Source organism: Macrotis lagotis, chromosome 4 (genome assembly GCF_037893015.1).
Source record: "Macrotis lagotis isolate mMagLag1 chromosome 4, bilby.v1.9.chrom.fasta, whole genome shotgun sequence".
Classification (NCBI taxonomy): Eukaryota; Metazoa; Chordata; class Mammalia; order Peramelemorphia; family Peramelidae; genus Macrotis; species Macrotis lagotis.
In genome coordinates this window covers 203,587,231-203,607,714 of record NC_133661.1, presented here as the reverse complement: position 1 = coordinate 203,607,714, position 20,484 = coordinate 203,587,231, and the positions used below count along the sequence as shown (strand labels likewise).

Genomic DNA, 20,484 nt, shown 5'->3' with positions numbered 1-20,484 from the left:
GCCTTCCAGTGTGATCAAAGAGTTTGGAATCACTTACAGCCTACAAGGTTCTATATCTTAAGCCAGTGATAATAGAAGGCTCTTCCAGGAGAGAAGGGGAGGAGAAGCCCACAGTATGGGGTACTAGTGCTGGTATCTCAGATTTAGAGTAGAATACCTCAGGTTCAGAACTCTAAGGTCTCTGGCACTTTGTTCTGATACCACCATAGAAGACCCTGAAAATTCAGCCCTCTGAACTTTCAAGATTAGGAGAGAGTAGGAGAGCAGAGAGAGAGAGAGAGAGAGGGTTGCTAATCCTAAGAAGTACAAGTCAACCTGGGAAGGCTGAGAGCAAGTGGAGCCAACCACTCTACCCAAAACCATAGCAGAGAGCAGAGGCTAACCATGCCACAAAACTCTAAGGCAGGAGATGAAGCTAGAGAAATGAATAGACTAAGAATATAGGGATCACTCTAAAGAATTAAAATAGTCTGGCCTCAGATACTTAATAATTACCTAGCTGTGTGGCCTTGGGCAAGCCATTTAACCCCATTACTTTGAAAAATCTAAATAATAAAAATTAAAAAAATTAAAAAAGAATTAAAATAGACTAAGGGATCCCCCCCAATCCAGTCTAAAAAGAGAAGATAACTCCATAACAATTGCAAATAAGAACTCAAAGCAAAAAGTGAATTTTCCACAAGATCTACATGAATACTCAAAAGAAATGAAACAATGTTTAAAAAAAGGGGGAAACAGAAGCTCTTGGGGGGGGGATTAAAAGGAGAACTAAATAAATAGCTTAGGGGATAAAGTGGTAAATTTTACTCAAATAACAAACTCCCTGAAAATCACAGAAATCAATTTGTACATGAGACATCAAGAAATATTGGAATGAAATCAAGAGATTGAAAAAAATCGAAGAAAATATAAGATATCTGCTATCAAATATAACTAACTGACCTAAAAAACAAGACAAGGAAAAGTAATTTGAGAATCATTATGCTCTTTGAAAGCATAATTTATTTAATTGGATACCATATTACATTATAAATGAAAACTGTCCCCCAATCTATTAGAATCAGAGAGCAAAATGAAATTAGAAGAAAAATCCATTGATTGCCTCCTGAAAGAAACCAAAGAAAATTTAGTCTCATAAAGGTCATTAAAAGAAAAATCCCGAGCTTTCATATGGAAGAAAAAAATACTACAGCGAACCAAAAAGAAAATTCTCCAGTATCAAAGAAATAGTCATAATTATATAAGACCTGACACCTTTTATTATAAAGAGAGGTCTTGAATTACATATTGCAAAATGCAAAAGATACAGGCTTATAAATAAAAATAACTTACTTAACAATGCTGAATAAAATCCCTCTTGGGGGTGGGAGAGTAGTAGAAAATTAGATCTTTAAATAGAGTATAGGATCCCTAATTAAAACACCGAGTTGACTAGGAACTTTTGTTTGTGAATATTTATGTATTCTCCAAGGAAAAAAACCTAGAAAGTTGATCCTATTTGAGCAATTGGAAGGGCCAGTAAAAAAATCAAATTCAATAGGAAAATAGGTAGGAATGGGAAGAGATGGGGAGGAATAGTCATGTTATAAATGGCTCACAATTATGAAAAGCTAGTCTAAGTGATTAAAATATATTTTTATTAATAAATTAACTCATCTGCAGAAAAGTACCATTTCCCTTAGTGGGAAAGACCCCCAAATTGCGACATTGTCTAGTCTAATATGCTGTTTAAAAGACCTTTCTCCTCCCCTCCAAGAAAGTCATTGATCTGAATCATCAGGATTACAACCTAATCAATATGCCCACCCCATGCCATTCTCTAATATGTTTTTTCCATCCTGATCATTATACTGATGAGCAAAAGGGAAGGTACAGTAATATGTATGGACTTCATTAAGCAAGTGCACTTGCCAAGGACAGGGACCCTAGGTTAACTCTTGACTATTTGGAGCTAGTTTTTCAACTCCCTCTGGGTAAAGAGGCTTAATATTGGGTGAGGGGACCTTACTTAATTCAATGATTGGTCAGAGTGACTTCTTTTATCTTACAATCACATACCTGAACATAGGGACCACAACCACAGGCAGACCCCAGTCTTTGTGTGTGTGTGTGTGTGTGTGTGTGTGTCTCTGTGTGTCTGTGTGTATCTGTGTGTATACTTATGTATTTTAAACTAACTGTCTCTTCTTGCATTCTGTGGAAACCAAACACCCTACATTCATCACAGTCACAAACTCAACAAATTTTCTCACCAGAAATGGGAGAGAATTAAAATAGGTGTGAGGAGAAAAACAAAGAACTGTAAACAAAGGGGGTTGCCCATCACTTAAGCAATGGATAAAAAATTTGTGCCATAAGAATTGGAAATTGAGTGAATGTCCATCCATTAGGGAATGTCTGAACAAATTGTGGTATATGTATGTTATGGCACACTATTGTTCGATTAGAAACCAGGAGGGATGGGAATTCAAAGAAGCCTGGAAGGATTTGCATGAACTGATGCTGAGCAAGATGACCAGAACCAGAAAAACATTGTACACCCTAATGGCAACATAGGGGTGATGATCAATCTTTTTTTGGCCAGGCAAATGGGGTTAAGTGGCTTGCCCAAGGCCACACAGCTAGGTAATTTTTTTTTTTAGATTTTGCAAGGCAATGGGGTTAAGTGGCTTGCCCAAGGCCACACGGCTAGGTAATTATTAAGTGTCTGAGGTCGAATTTGAACCCAGGTAGTCCTAACTCCAAGGCCGGTGCTTTATCCACTGCGCCACCTAGCCGCCAGTGATGATAAATCTTAATGGACTTGTTCATTTCATCAGTTCAATAATCAGGGACAAGTTTAGGGTATCTGCGATGGAAAATACCATCTGTATCCAAAGAAAGAACTGTGGAGTTTAAAAATTTGTGCCATATGAATGTAATATCATTGAACTATATGAAATAACAAAAGAAACAATTTCAGAGTGATCTGGGAAGTATGAACTTATATAAAATTATATGAGCAGAATCACAAGAAGAATGTACAAGAAAATGGAATTGCAAAAAAAATACTTTAAAAGATTTAACAACTCTGATAGAAGCAATAACTATTGCTCTAGAAGATCTATAATAAAGCATGTCACCCATTTCCTGATACAGAGGTGATGGACTTAAAATACAGGAGACAAACATTTTTTAGACGTGGTCACTGTGTGGACATGTTTTGTTTGGCTATTGTTATAAAGTTCTTTTTCCCCCCTTTGTTTTAATGGTGGGATAAAGGAATAGTATTGGTGAAGAAAAAAAAATTAAAAGACAAAAAATAGTGCATTTGAAACAGTTTTTAAAGTGCCCAGGGGAATAAAAAAGGCATTTTTTATAGGTTTTTTTTTTTGCAAGGCAAGGTTAAGTGGCTTGCCCAAGGCCACACAGCTAGGTAATTATTTAGTGTCTGAGGCCAGATTTGAACTCAGGTACTTATGACTCCAGGGCCGGTGCTCTACACCACCTAGCCACCCCAAAAGGCATTTATTTCATAAGGAAACACAGACAAGCAGGATAGTTTGCAATGAATGGACTAGAATTATTTTATACATATTTTTAAAAAGCAAGGGATATACATTAGAGATTCTTGTTTTCATACAGAGTGATCTTGTGCTCTACTTTGTATATGTTCTAATTTTTTGTTATTTGGTTCATAAATTAAAGAAAACATGGAGAAAAATAAACTATACCAAAGGCTAAAAAAGGGGAATTGATAACAATTGAAAGAAAATGAAAACTATTTTGCCTTATTATATAACTGATTACTTTGACAAATTGGATGATAATCACAGAAATATAAAATACTTTTCCCAATAGAATAAGAAATAGATTTTTTTTTAGTTTTTGCAAGGCATTGGGGTTAAGTGGCTTGCCCAAGGCCACACAGCTAGGTAATTATTAAGTGTCTGAGGCCAGATTCGAACCCAGGTACTCCTGACTCCAGGGCCGGTGCTCTATCCACTGCGCCACCTAGCCGCCCCCAAGAAATAGATTATTTAATAACCTAATATCTGAAAAAGAAATAATTCAGAAATGAACTCCCAAAGAGGGAGGAAAAAAGCCTGCGCTGGTCAAGTGAATTTTTTCAATCTTTCAAAGAACAATAAACTTTAATATTACATAAACTGTTTATAAAAATAGGGAAAGGGGGCGGCTAGGTGGCGTACTGGATAGAGCACCGGCCCTGGAGTCAGGAGTACCTGGGTTCAAGTCCGGTCTCAGACACTTAATAATTACCGAGCTGTGTGGCCTTGGGCAAGCCACTTAACCCCATTTGCCTTGCAAAAACCTCAAAAAAAAAAGAAAAAAAAGAAAAATGGGGAAAGAAGTAATCCTACCAAACGCCTTTTATGATACAAATATTGGATTAACACCTAAACTGGAATGAAACAAAGCAGATTTTAAAAAAATTAAAACTAATAGTATGATATCAAAATGTTAAAAAGATATTAGCATAGGAGCCACATAAAAGACCACGTTGGAATTATACCAAGATTGTAAAGTTTGATCAATGTATTTTTAAAAAGAACTATAACCTCAAAATAGCATATTAACAACAAAACTAATTAAAAGCACATAATTATACCAATAACATGCTAAAAAGAAAAAACTTTTTATAAAATTCAACACCTGTCTATTTAAACACTCAAAGATATAGGAAATAAATGGTCCTTTTCTTACTCTGAAGTAAAGTAGAATTTAGAACTAAGAACCAACATTATTTGTAATGGAGAAAAGCCAGAGACCTTTCCAGTAAGTTTAGGGGTAAAACAAAGATGTCTACTATCATTTGACCTTCTCTAGTGTTTGTTAAATTAAAGTTAAAAAAGAAAACAATTTGGGCGGCTAGGTGGCGCAGTGGATAGAGCACCAGCCCTGGAGTCACGAGCACCTGGGTTCAAATCTGGTCTCAGACACTTAATAATTACTTAGCCGTGTGGCCTTGGGCAAGCCACTTAACCCCACTGCTTTGCCAAAAAAAAAAAAAAAAAAAAAAACAATTTGAAGAATACATGGATGGCTATCCACTTCTAGAAGAAGAAAAAATAAAACAAAACAAAACAAAATGAAACTACAGATTCTGAATGAACACCATGTTCATTTGTTTAAAATTTCTCTTATGTTTTTCCTCCTTGTTTCATGGTTTTCTTTTTTTCTTAGTTCTGATTCCTCATACAGAAAATGACATCTGTAAACATGTTAAATACTAATGTATATGTACAATGTTTACCAGACTATTTGTCACTGAGGGGAAGGGAGTGGGAAGGGAGGATGGAAGGAAATTTTGTAACATAAATATGCATATGCTTGTGGATGAATGTTGAAAAACTTTCATAACATGTAATTGGAAAAATAAAATAAAAGATCAGTGGGGGGAAGAATACATGAATTCACAACATGAAATGATACAGCTTTTTTGAAGATTGTTGAAATGCAACAGTAGTAAATATTCCAACAAAATTATTAATACTCTTGACTTTTTGAGTAAAGGTGTCAGGGAGAATATCAATCTAAGAAAATTAAATTCTACAAATAATAATTGCAAAAAGAACAATCCTTCTGGGTATGCAATATTGAAAAAATCTTGAGAGTTATCAATAAATGCACTGGGCTAAACACCAAGAATACAAAGAGACAGAATTATAACTTGGTCTTTTTAGTCAATAAGTAATAGCATTATTTTTGAGTGCAAAGCACAACAATATTTGAACAAAACCCAGCCCACCATTATGATTTATTATTTTCAATTCTTTTACCTTTTGGCCTCTAATTTCTTAATGATTTTGGATTATTCTTTGTCATTGAAAGAAATTCAACTTTCTAATAATGTCTTGCTTTGGACCATCTCTTACTATAACTCTTAATTCAGTTTTTGAAATTACAATGCAGTTTGCATTCCTCATCTATAAAATGAGGGGGCTGAATTAGATGATACCTGATATCTGTGTGTGCTCTGCATCTATTATTACTTTGCTTATTGGAAATAAAAGAGATGGCTTTCCAGGGAATCATTTATATTTGCAAGACTAGAGAAAGGAATAAGTAAAACTCACTATAAATATTTTAAGTGAATCCAACTGCATGTCTAACATAGGTCCTATCATCATCTGAAGATTATCATGTCAAAACCTATTTGAGCCTCATCTTTTAATGATGTGGCAGCTAAGTGTTGCTCTAGCTATATAATTCTGGCATTTGACCACTTGTCTGCCACAGTTTCCTAATCTGCAAAGTGGGAATAATAATAGCTTCAGTATTGTTGTAAATACAAAATGAATTGTTTATAAATTACTTTACAAACTTTTAAAGATCTTTATGAATACCATTTATTATTATTGTTCTTATTATTATTAGTTATTATTCCCAGTTTGCCATTGCTAATAATTCTTCCTGATATCTCTAATTTTATTAATGGTAATACTATCCTTTAACTGATAAAGGTTTAAAAACTCTCACGAGCTTCCATTTACTCCTGTGCCCCTTTTACTACTGCAGTCAACCTGTCACCAATAAAATCCTGGTTGATACCACATCTGAAATGTTTTTTGCTTCCATTCCATTTTTCCATTATTTTTTCCTGTTTCCACCCTAGTTCAGATATTCATTACCTCTTTCCTAGATTACTGTAATGCCACTGAAATGATATTTGTCTCTACTTTCTCCTCTGCCCCAAACTATATTAAACACTGCTGGCAGATCCATTTTCCTTTAGCCCAGCTCTGATTATTGTAGCACTTCCCTGTCACAAAAGATTCAGAATTTATCTGAATAAAAATCGTTTTCCTTAACCTACTGTTCAAGGTCCCCCCTCAGTCAGGGGTCATTGTAATTTTGTCTTTGCTCCAAACACAGCCAGTACATTCTTACCCTTGTAACACTATGGAATTCCCTGATTTCTATTTCTAGACCCTAAGAAGTCTGGGGTAGGGTGGAATATCCATCATATGTTTGTTCCAAAAAGGAGACATCAATCAAAAAGTATATTTGTTCAAAGTACCTCAGGAATGCACACTTGGATCCAAGTGATCCCATGGGATCCACAGCTATGATTTGATCCATAATTTAATCCAGGCTAAAATTGATCTAGAGCAAAGGTGTCAAATCACAATTCCCAAAACCCCTGAGTGCCTTCAGAACCAGATTAAAGTATAACTGAGAAATGTTAACAAAATCAATATAAATATAATAAAATGGATAATGTTAATTTGTGGTTTTCTATGTCAATGTGGAGCCTACTGGGATATAGTTCTATTTAATTATGACACCATTGATCAAGAGGACTTCATGGAGACTCTCAGTCTCCAGGGCATCAAAGTATATTTCTTGAGGCAGCTCCTCACAAGGTTCAGAGTCTAACCAGTAGGTCAAAGAGATGAATAAGAAGATAGCTGAAAGAATAGTGTTAATTGGCACTACTGTCAAGTCCAGTGGTTTGCCATGGTTCCTTAAGCCACCAGTCCTTCAGGAAGTTTCCTTGGCATTTAAGAAGGGTGAGTATAATTAGAGTTCTATTCCTTCTTTGACTTGTAATTCCAATATAAGATAATCTTTTCCCTGTATGTCTTGACATGCAGAGTATAGTGTCTGATAGACTATGCAAATAGTGAATTATCTTTCAGTATCTGCTTAAATGCACCAACCAAGACCACATGCTGGCTGTTTTTAAATGATTTTTTTTTAGGTGTTTTTTTTTTTTTGCAAGGCAATGGGGTTAAGTGGCTTGTCAAAGACCACACAGCTAGGTAATTATTAAGTGTCTGAGGCTGGATTTGAACTCAGGTGCTCCTGACTCCAGTGCCAGTGCTCTATCCACTGAGCCACCTTAGCCGCCCCTGTTTAAATGCTTTTTTACTGATTAATTGATTTTTTTTCTTATTAGTTGAGAGATTCAGTGACCTAAACCTAAAAGACCTGGGCATCTCAAATTACAAATTGTCCCTGTTATTTCAAGGACATTGCTTTGTCTTCACTTTCCTTGTATGGATAAAGTGGGACTCTATTTAAGTGAATATGATACAGCTATTGATTTTACTTAATACTTAAAGATATGATTCCTTGGACCTAGTAACTCCCATTCTCCCTATTCTCTAATCCCAAACAAATTTTATATTGTAGAAGAGAACATGTTAAAGAATTAAATAGGCTGAATCTAAGTAATTACACGGTTTATAAATAGATGCATTAGTTTTGTCAACTTGTTGTAGGTAACTTTTTTTTTAGTTTTTTTTACAAGGCAATGGGGTTAAGTGACTTGCCCAAAGCCACACAGCTAGGTAATTGTTAAGTGTCTGAGGCTGTATTTGAACTCAGGTCTCCTGACTCCAGGGCCGGTGCTCTATCCACTGTGCCACCTAGCTGCCCCTGTAGGTAACTTTTAATTAAGGTATTTAAGTGGAATTTATTTGACACTTCTCAGGAATGTTGTAGATTAGATTAATCTTATCTCAACCAAGGAATTGGGCTAAAAGATTTTGTGGATGGAATTATAAAGCCTTAGTACAGGAAAGGACCTCAGAATTCACCTAATCCAAAAACTATATCCAAGAACAAAAGTCTCCTCTACAATATTGATGGTTCTTTTTTGTTTTCCATTATTCTGAACTTGACAAATACCAATAAGCAGGCACATTTACATGTACAAAGAAGAGCATGGAAAGAGAATTTCTGTAAAACCAATGTAAGTCATTAAGTATTAACCACCTACATTCTAGGCATTGTCCTAAATTCTGGAGAGGCAAAGAAAGGCAAAAACTACCCCTCCTCTAATGGTGATCACATTCTAATAGAAGAAGGCAATATGTACATAACTATATAGAAATAAGATGATAAACCAGACATGATATTAGAAGGAAGTACTAACATTTAGGAGAACTGAGGAAGGCTTCTTGAATAAGATATTTAAAAGAATTAAAAGATTTAAAAGAAGCCAAAGGGCAGAGATGCAAAGAGAACAGCTGGTGAAAATGTTCAGTCAGGAGATGGCATGTCCTGTCTAAAGAATAGAAGCTGACTAAAAGGATCACTTGTTGGTAAAATATTTCAGTTCCTTCTTCCTGAAGGCTTTGGCTTCCATGACACTGTTCTTCCCTGGTTTTTCTCCAGTGTATCTCCTTGGTTTCTTTTATTGGATAATTATCCATGTCCTGTCCCTCAATCATAGCTGTCCTCCAGTGTTCTGTCTCATACCTTTTTTCCGTTCTCTACTCTCTCCTCTTCTTTTTCTCTTCCTTCCCTTCTCCTTTTCATTCTCATTTTCCTCCCCTCCTCCTCCCTTTCCCTCTCTCCATCTTTTTTTCCCTTTCTCCCTTCTTGCTATTCACAAAGGACACCTCAAGATTCCCATCAAATACAGAGGGGAAAGGAAGAAGTTGAAAGATGTGACCTTCTAGGAGACAAAGCAATTGGTGCCATAGTGGAAAGGAAGAATTGGAGTCAGAAGACTAGAATTCAGATATTTGCTAATTTTTTGACCCAGAGCAAATTACTTTACCTTGGTTTGCTTTGCTTTCCTCAACTGTAAAAGTTGAATAATAATAGCATCTCTCTCTCTCTCTGCCATGGTCATTGTGAGGCTCAATAAGGTGATGTTTTTCTCCTTCTACATCCTCCTTTTTGTCTTTTTCTTTCTCCATTTTTTCTTCAATAGTGACTATATTGAATATTCTTGAACTGAACTGGAAAGGCAGTATTAGATTGAAGAAAATTCTTATGAGACTGGATGGGGGAGTCTTAAGAGAACTGGACAAAGCTAAGTTTTTCAGACTTTCATAGTAGTGGAGGTAGTTTCATTCTTTGTCTTTGTATCTACAGTCCCTGGCATATAGTAGGTGCTTAATAGATGTTTGTTGATGGATAATTGTGATGTCTTAGCTCAGACTTCTGCAAATTATAGATTCATGATAGCTTCAACTAGGACCCTAGGCAGCTAATTTTATATTGAACTTATTGTTCTTTTTTAAGTCTCTCTCCTCCTACCTCTTCTTTCCTGGCCCCCAGTACCTAGTACACTAATAGTGACTTTTGACTTTTTAGAGTCCCAGTCTACCCTGGGTCTGTTCTCTTTCAAGTGCCCCTTGGAGTGATGTAAAATTTCTAGAAATTTTTAAATCATAAAAAAATATCTCTGGGGTGGCTAGGTGGCGTAGTGGATAAAGCACCGGCCTTGGAATCAGGAGTACCTGGGTTCAAATCCTGTCTCAGACACTTAATAATTACCTAGCTGTGTGGCCTTAGGCAAGCCACTTAACCCCGTTTACCTTGCAAAAAACTAAAAAAAAATTATCTCTTTGAAATCGGATTATTAAAAAAGTAATATGGTGTTGTGGCATACTTCACCTTGGGGCCCACAGCGATGACCTCTCTCCTGGAGGGGAGCTGAGAATAAGGAGTCAAGCCACCACTGCCTTATGCCTCCAACTCAATTTTATTACTGCTTAGCTTCTACCTATATACTGTTAGGTCTTCCAGGGTAGAACAAAGAATAATTGAAGGAATGGTGAAGTGGTGTGTACGTGCAGCGTCTTGTGTTACAGGATAAGGGGGTACATTAGGGAGGAGGTGTCTTGTGCCCTTGGTCTGTGGAGCGGAATATCCAGCTCCTAAGGACTCCAGCGCACCTTATCTCTCAGGGCAGCGTGCCAGCTCCTGAGACTGTCCAGGTGGCGGTTTACTTGGAAATGATTTGTGTTATGGTTGTTAGAATAGCTTGTGTTCCCACAGTATGGCAATAATGTTATGAATGGAAATTAAAATGTGATATAAATTATGTATAATTTAGTACAGTGCAAATCCCACATCATGTTGATGGCTTACAAAAATAAAATTTATTTTTTATATCTTGGTTTTATCATAAAGTGATCATTTATTATATAAAATTTGATGTATGAATTAAATTTATTTTAGGCTTTTTAAAAAGCTTTTATTACAAATCAACAATAAGTTATTGGACTTTTTTTAAACTACTAATTTTAGTTTTTCTCACCATTTAAAAAGTCAAAAAACTTGAGAATGCCTGAAAGCATCCACTTTTGAATAAAACAAAGTTATGTTTTCACCACTTTTTTTCCCCAGAGGTATCAGGCAAGACTTGGATCTATGGGGTTTTTTTAGTTTGTTTTTTAGTGTAAAGGTCTCTTCCCATGAAAAATTCCTCCATCAAAACACATCTTCATGCATATTATTCATGTACAAAAATATAAACCCAAATAATCCTGACCCTCAAAACCCTTGCATTCTACTGGTGACACAGCATATATGTTGATAAATAAAGACCAAGTAATTTGAAGAGAAAGCTTTTGGTTAGAGATGTTAAAGTGAAGTATTCCAAGAGACAAAGATAAGAAGGGAGATCATTCTAGGTTTTTAGAGCTTGACTTGGTTTGTGGGTATACACAGAGGCTAGACATTGAATGTTAAATATGGGTATCAATTAGTAGATCATTTTAGCTTGAAGATAGAATTATATTAGCTACATAACCAAACCTATGACTTGAAAAGATTATTTTGGCAGCAAAGTGGAGAATGAATTTGAAAGGGAATATTTTGAAACAGAGGATAGAGTATTATAATAGTCTAAGCAAAATGTGATAAAGGTCTGAACCAGGTTGGTGATCATGTGGATGAAGAGAAGGCCAAGGATTCCACGGAGGCAAAATTGACAAGATATGGCAATGGAGAAAGAAAAGCCAGGGATGACTCCAAGATTGCACTAATCACTAATGTATAATAGTGATGCCTCTGACAAATAGGGAAATGTTGAGTGGGTTTAAATGGTGAGATAATAATTTTATTTTTTACATATTGTGGAAAGTATTTTTGAGGATTTCAGTAATTATTGATCACACAGTTGGCATCTAATAGCAGTTGAAAATGTGCAACTAAAATTCAGGAGAGAGATTGGTACTGGATATATAGTTTGAGAAGTCATGAGCATAGAATTGATACCTTAAACTCACAAAAGCTGATGAGATCACCTAGAGAATATAGAGAAAGGGTTCAGGGGATTGGGGGAAGGCTTGAGATTATAATTTAAAGGTTAATCATGATTATGAGACAAGACATGAATGAAAAAAATCAGGAGAGAACAGTGTCATAGAAGCAAAAAGAGAAAACATTTGAGAAAGAGATGAAAAACAACAAAATCAAAAACTTCAGGAAATTCAAGTAGCATAAGACCTGACAAAAAGGTCATCAAATTTAGTTGTTGTGGGATCAATAGTAATTTTGGAGAGAATGTTTTATTTAAAAGAGTGAGTTGGAATTCAGATTGGAAGAAATTGAAATATCTACAGGAATAAGGAACTAGAGGCAGCATACTGTTACTGGAAATTTGGCTGTATAAAGATAACTTTTATGAAAATAACTTGGGACAGCAATGTGAAGTGAAAGGATTTTTTTCTTTGTATGTTCATTTTAAAGGATAGGATGAGACAAGTTTATAGCCAGCCTCTTCCCAAGACTACTGAATGGTTATCTGAATTTAGACAAACATCTATCCTTTTCCAAGTTGAAAGTGGCATTAGAGCAGAAAAGTGGTCTCATTCTTAGACTGAATTATTTGGATATGAGACTAGAAGCAATTATTTAGTATAGTTTATTGAACTAGGGAATTACATGACTAAAATTTTTAAAGTTATTATTATATATATAGTTAATATTATAAAAAGTGTTATATTTAGGGTGGATTAAACTATCCTTTTATTAGAAAAGTACCATCAGTCTGGAGACAGGTAAAAGAAGATAGAAAATTGTTGCAAAAAGTACAGATAGAAACAAAGTAAGACCTTAAAAACTAGAAATTTGATCCTAATAGTAAATATATAATATATATGTGAATATAAACATAAATAGGAAACATATATATGTATATATATATATATATAAAATTATATATATATATATATATATATATATAATTTCTCCAATGATCTCCCGGAGAAGTGATCAAAGTATGAAAAGTGAAATAAAGGATAAAGATTGAAAGGAAGAAATCTTGCTGGAGAAGAAAACTATGTGGTGACAATCAGTTACTACTCATGGAGAAGTGAGAAAAATTGAACTTTTAAACTGGAGTATTTAGGAGAAAGTAAGAAAAAGTAAATTATCAAATGTGATGGAAAAAGAAGATTTAGGAACCCTGTCCTATTGTTAAATTTGGTGTTGTGGCATTTGCTAACATCCACTGTCCTCAGAGAAAAAGATGCTAGAGGGAGAAAATGAAAAGTGAAGAAAAGGTTTAGAATCAGAATAGATGTGATTGATCATGTCATATAAAAGAAAAGAATAGCAGAAGTATCTCTAGACTAGACAGTGACAGAATAAATGAAGGGAATATGAAGAACAAATTAACACAATCCTGAAAATATTGGGTGCTATCAGAGGGTTTTTTTTTAAGTTTTATAAGGAGATAATGGTCTCTTGAAGACTTTGAGACCTGTTTGTGGACTAAATCTGTGAGTAAACTAATCTAAAGAAATAAAAGTTTTTTCATTATAAAGAAGATCAATGGCATAGACCAATATCTCAGACTCTATACCAAGATAAGGATGAAATGGATACAGGATTTAGACATAAAAGGTAATTTGATAAGCTAATTAAGAGAACAAGGACTAGTTTACCTGTCAGATCTATGGAAGGGAGAGCAGTTTATATAAGCAAAGAAAAGATAGAGAACATTATAAAAAACAAACTGGATAATTTTGATTACATTAAATTAAAAAGTTTTTGCACAAACAAAACCACTGCAATGAAGATTAAAAGAAATGTAGTAAACTGGGAAATAATTTTTACAGCTAGTGTTTCTGACAAAGGACTCATTTCTAAAATAGAGAACTGAATCAAATAAACAACTCATTCCTCAATTGGTAAATTTCCATATTAAAGGTTATGGAAAGGCAGTTCTCAAAGAAATCAAAGCTATCTATAGTCATTGAAAAATTACTCGAAATCATTATTGATTAGAGAAATGCAAATTAAAACATCTCTGAGGTACCACTGCATACCTCTCAGATTGGCTAATATGACTAGAAAGGAAAATGATCAATGTTGGAGGAAATACTGGAAAACTAGGACACCTATGCATTGTTGGTGGAGTTGTGAACTGATCCAGCCTTTCTAGAGAGCAATTTGGGATCATGCCCAAAGGGCAATAAAAATGTGCATACCCTTTGATGTAGCAATATCACTACTTGGCTGTATCCTAAAGAGTCATGAAGAGTTTATTAAAATCCCACATGTACAAAAATATGCATAGCAGCTCTTTTAGTAGTGGCAAAGAATTAGAAATTGAGGGAATACCCATCAATTGGGGAATGGCTGAAGAAATTGTGGTATATGTATGTGATGAAATACTATTGTTCTTAAGAAATCATGGGGGGCAGGGCTAGGTGGTGCAATGGATAGAGCACTGACCCTGGAGTCAGGAGGACCTAAATTCAATCTGACCTCAGAAACTTAATCCTTACCTATCTGTGTGACCTTGGACAAGTTACTTGTCTTGCAAAAAAGAAAAAAGAAAGAAAAAAGAAAAGAAATCATGAAGGATAGGAATTCAGAAAGCCTGGAAAGACTTGCATGAATTGATGCTGAGTGAAATGAACAGAACCTGAAGAACATTATATACATTAATGACATAGGATGATGCTCGACCATGATGGACTTGTACAGCAATACAAATAATCAAAGACAATTTTAAAAGAGAAGGAACTGGGGAGTTTAAATGAAGATCAAAGCTTAATATCTTCAGTTTTAAAAGTTGTTTTATGTATTATGTCATTTTTTTCTCTTAATATTTTCTTCCATTTGGAACTGATTCTTCTCTCTCAACATGTTCAATATTGATCTATATTTAACATGGTTATAAACATAGAGCCTATATCAGATTGCTTTCTGTCAGGAGGAGGAGAAGGAGAAGGAGAAGGGAGTAAAATTGTAAAACTCAATTTGCAAAAAAAATGATTGCTACCATTGCATGTGGTTGAAAAAACAGATAAATAAAATACTATTTAAAAGAGCAATGGGGGCATCAGTTGGAGCATTTTTATTTAAATTAAATCTTGAAGGAAAACCAAATGATAAATCTATTGTTCTCTTTCTTACTTTCTTAAAGTATTGAAGCAACTTTGTATTTATTGTTGACTTAATCAGTGTTTTGTTTTGTCCTGTTTTCTATGTATGTGGATTTAGCTTCTTACATCCGTGTTTGACAACAGCATCAAGACTTTTGGAGTAATTGAGAGTGACCCTTTTGATTGGGAGAAGAGTGGAACTGATGGCTCCCTAACAACAACCACAACTTCCACAACTCCTCAGTTACACACTCGCTTAACACCAGCCGCAATTGGGTATGTCCTGATCAGTTCTTTCCCCAGTGTCACCTCCAAACCATTCAGGAGGAGTAGAAACACTCTATAGTTCATTCATACTCTTCAGGGACCTCAATGCCAAGAAAGAGGAAAAAGACTATGGATTTCCCCTGAATTCAGTAGACTGCCCTATAAAATGGGAGTTAAGGCATTATATAACTTGAGGATTCACAATCTCCTGACAAACATTCTTCCAAATGATAAATCACCTTTGCTGAGGCTGGGCTCACATCTTCTGGAGAACATACTCTAGAGAATATAATAAATAGTAATTTTATATTAATATATTATAATAAATGCTGAATATCAGAGTCACAAACATCACATGGGGCCTTTAAGAATAATTTTTCTGTTTTTTGATCAACTTATGGCATAAGTTAATCCTTGGTCTATGATGCTTTCCTTTTTTGTTGGGGTTTGTTTTTTGTTTGTTTTTTGTAAGACAATGAGGGGTAAAGTTGCTTGTACAAGATCACACAGCTTAGGTAATTATTACATGTCTGAAGTGGAATTTGAACTCAGGACCTCCTAACTCCAGGGCTTGGTGCTCTATTCACTGAGCCATCCCACTGCTCCTTTATGATTCTTTCCCTGCCTTCTTTTTCTTTCTGTTTTTCCCTCTTCTCTGCTACAATTCTGCCACACGAATCTTTTCATTTTTTACCTTTCTCATTTTTTTTATTCTCCTTAGTCATTTTATAACTTGTAAAATTCTTTTGGGAGGAAATGAACTTGACCCAAAAGTCTTGTTGTAGTATCAAGCTTTCAAAGCTTGTGGAATATCCTGTATAGATAGAAGTTCTCTCTTTACTTTGTGCAGGGCACAGTTAGCGCTATACATGTCAGTTTTAGTAGTTGCATTTCACCTCATGCTCATTTTTTAATATGAGTTTGAGACTGGAAATCTTCAGAGATTACTGAGATCATGGGAATTCATGTAGAATCACAAAACAGAACATAGAAACTCTTTGCCCAATTCCTTCCATTTTACAGACAAGGAACTTAGGTCCAAAGACGTTAAGAAATTTGTCCAAGGACATACATCTAGTTAGTTATGATGTAGGGTTAGAACTCAGACTTCCTGATCCTTATTCTAGTGCTCTTAGCCCTATTACTTTCTGATCAGTGTCAGTAATGTGCATGGCTCATTTTGGATCAATGTATACCATGGAAACAATGTATAGACTGACAAATTGCCTTCTGTGGGGGTGGGGGAGGGAAGTAAGATTAGGGGGAAAATTGTAAAACAAAAAATAAAATCTTTAATAAGAAAAAAATTTGGTTTATGTAAAAAAAATAATGTGCATGGCTAATGATTTCACATACAGATTTCTTATTCTGATCTTTTATTTTTTTTTTACTATACGGGAATGTTTTTTGCTGATGTTCTTTTTATTTTACTTTTTAAATAATTATTATTTATTTTTAACATTCTTTTCTTTTTAAATATTGAATTCCAGATTCTCTCCCTCCCTCCCATTCCTCCCCCTGATAAGGAAAATTATGTCAAGCATATATGTGAAATCATGTAAAACTTATTTCTATATTCGCCACATCACCAAAAAAAAACCCAAGAGAATTATATTTCAATTTGTACTTAGAATTTTTCAGTTCTCTCTCTGGAGGTAGATAATATTTTTCATCACGAATCCTTTGGGATTCTCTTGTATCACTGTTTGATCAGAGTAGCCAAGAGTTTGACTATTGATCTTCATTACAGCATTGCTATTACTCTGCACAATGATCTTCTGGTTCTTCTCACTTCACTTTGCATCAGTTCATATAAGTTTTGCCATGGTTTTTTTTTCTTAAAGCACTCCATTCATCATTTCTTAGAGCACAATATAACTCCATCCTAGTCATATGTCACACCTTTAATCAGCCACTTACCCTCAATTTCTAATTCTTTGTCACCACAAAAAGAGCTGCTATGAATATTTTTGTACATATAGATTCTTTTCCTTTTCTTTTGCTGTCTCTGGGGTACATATACCTAGTAGTGATATTGCTAGGTCAAAGGGTATACATGGTTTTAACCCTTTGAGCATAGATCCAGATTGCGCTCCACAATGGTGAGACCAGTACACAATTCCACCAGCAGTTTATTAATGTTACCTGTTTTTTAGCATTTGTCCTTTGTCCTTGACTCAGGACCTCTAGAATTTAGCTATTATATTCCAGGGAGTTCTCAGGTGATCAGTGGATTCTTTTAGTTTCTGTTTTCCCCACTGATTCTAGGATTCAGGACAGTTTTCCTTGATAATTGCTGGAAAGGTAATGTCTTAGCTCTTTTCTTTGATATGGTTTTTAGGTAATCCAGTGATTCTTAATGTTTCTCTCATTGATCTATTTTCTTTATCTAGGTCAATTGTTTTTCCATTTCCAGAAAATGTTTTTCACATTTTCTTCTATTTTTTTTTCATTCTTTTGATTTTGTCTTATTGTCTCTTAAGTCTTATGAGGTCATTATCTTCCATTTGCCCAATTCTAATTTTTAAAGAAATATTTTCTTCAGTGAATTTTTGAAGCTCCTTTTCCATTTGGTCTGTTCTACTTGGTTTTTTTATTTTTTTAGTTTTTGCAAAGCAAATGGGGTTAAGTGGCTTGCCCAAGGCCACACAGCTAGGTAATTATTAAGTGTCTGAGACCAGATTTGAACCCAGGTACTCCTGACTCCAAGGCTGGTGCTTTATCCACTACACCACCTAGCCGCCCCTGTTCTGCTTTTTAAGGTGATAGTTTCTTCAGTGTTCTTTGTGCCTCTTTTCTCAAACTGTTATTACTGTTTTCATAATTTTCTTGCATCACTCTCATTTCTTTTCACAATTTTTTCTCTTCTATTCTGGTTGGCATTGAAATTCTTGCTGGCAGTTTCAAACTATTTTTCTTTGAGGCTTAACTTGTAGCTATTTTCTTCTAAGGGTGTGGGGGCTTGGTTTTCTCTGCCACTGTCATACTTTGTCATGACAAAGTATTCTTTTGTTATTATTCTTTTTGTTGTTCATTTTTCCCAAATTATTTTTCACTTTAAACATTATATTAAAAATGGGCTCCCCCCGCCCCCCCAGGGAGGCACTGTCCTAAGTTTCAGACTTTTTGTGCTGCTGTTTTGAGAATTAGTGATCTGCAGGTTTTCAATGCTTCTAAGGTGGTGTAATCTGGGCAGAGGTGTGGTCACTGCTCTCCTGGTTCATGCTCTGGTCTTTGGAGGAGGGGGAGCAGTACCTGACACTGTGCAACCACAAGAACTAATGATTCTCTTGCTCCTGCTCCCTTGTGACCAATCACAAGTGCTCCTCTCTTCCCTAGAACTTCAACCCAGAACTATGCATGGGCAGTAGAGTTGTCAGTAAGTGCCCAGTGCACAGTGCCAGCAAAAGATCCTCTAATTTTATTCTTATCAGTTGTTCGAACTCCCATCACTGGACTAAAAACTCCCAAAGCTATTTCTGTTGCTGCTGTCATGGTCACCTCCAAGGTCCTCCATAGGTGTCCTACCATAATCCAGTCCTATATCCACCCTGCTGTTACAGTCTTGTTCTGTGGATCTCCTAGACTGGAAAAAGTTTTCTTTTTGTCGTTTTGTTGACTATGCCACTCCAAAATTTTACTAAACACATTATTTTAAAGTTTTATGGAAGGGAATATTGGGAGAGTTTATCTAGGCCCCAGCCTATTTACTTCATATTGGCTCTGTCTCCCATTGAGGTGAGGTTCATTTAAAAAAAAAGAAAGAAAAGAAAATTGGGAGAAGAAATAGAAGTGTATAAGACTACAGCAATTTAAGTGATAAAGATTAAAGACTCTCAGTAAAAAATTCTGTCAATATTCAGGTAGTAGTAATAATATATTGAGAAGCTATAAAATGATAAATTAAAAAATAAGACATCAGTCTTCTTCCTGAGGAAATACACATATATACATACGTGTGTGTGTGTGTGTGTGTGTGTGTGTGTGTGTGTGTAAAAAGAATAAGTGTTTGAGAGAGAAAACATTGGAAGAAAGTACCTTAAAATAGAGTACAATCTTTGTACTTTATTTCCCGTGGTTTAGCTCTATAATTTTTCCTTTTTCACATTCTACCTTATATTACACCTATTTATATACATATAATAACCTTCTTGTTAGATTATAAGCTTCTTGAGAACAAAAAGTGGAATTATTGTCTTTCTATTTCTGTCTTTTTTTTTTTTTGGAGGCAATTGGTGTTAAATGACTTGTCTAGGTTTCACATAACTACTTACTGTCTGAGACCAAAGTTGAACTCAGGTCCTCTTGATTCCAGAACTGGCTCTATCCATTGCACCACCTAGCCACCCCAAATGTATTGCTTTTCACTTTGTACTTAGCACAATAACCTGCATGGAGTAAACTGTAGCGAGAATATCACTGAATTTGAGTTCTTAATCCTGGCTCTGCTACTTATTACTTCTTTAACTTTGTCCAAGTTAATCAGTCTCTCCATGCCTGAGTTTTCTCATATATAACATGAGGGTGGCTGGACAAAATGAGCTTTAAGATTACCTTCAGAACTAATTCCTGTAATATGGAGACCATAAAATTATAACATTTAGATCTAGAAAGGGCTTAGAGCCCAATTCCTTAAACTTATAAATGAGAACAGTACAGGTGCTCAGAGAGGTTACTTTTCTCATAATAAGTAGTAGAGGCATAGTTCCAGTTGTTTTCTCACCTAGGACTTCAGTTCATTGCCCTTACCTCCAAATTCTATTTTTTACCTCCTTCCCACCCAGATATAGATCCAAAACCAGCCACATATGCATGTGCTTATGCCATATGTTCTTTTTCACATTACTTCTGGTCGCCTATTTCTTGGACACAACTGGAAGCTTATTTCCATTCATTCCTTGAATTCAGATTTAGATAGTACTGTGAACAGAGTTGCTATATTGTGATTTGAGTTAAAGATGATGCTGAATCATTAAGATGGGTTAAAGTAAGATTTGAGATGAAACCTTCACTTTTAAGTAAGAAGGCTATAGGCAGGGAGTGTGAATGGGTTTCTGGAGGAGCAAGATGGAGGGAGGAGTTCTAGTGTGACATCATCATTTCAGAGGTAGGAAGGGAATGAAGATGG

At 35.2% G+C, this 20,484-nt stretch overlaps 1 protein-coding gene across 7 annotated transcripts in view; it reads left to right on the top strand.

Annotated features, from left to right (window-relative positions):
- TTBK2 (tau tubulin kinase 2) overlaps positions 1-20,484 on the top strand; it is a 242,175-nt gene that overhangs the window by 164,972 nt on the left and 56,719 nt on the right. For all 7 annotated transcript variants that reach the window (XM_074235218.1, XM_074235212.1, XM_074235213.1 and 4 more), the window contains one exon: positions 15,208-15,365. In XM_074235218.1, coding sequence (XP_074091319.1) covers positions 15,208-15,365 — 158 coding nt within the window. The remainder of the gene's footprint in view (positions 1-15,207; positions 15,366-20,484) is intronic.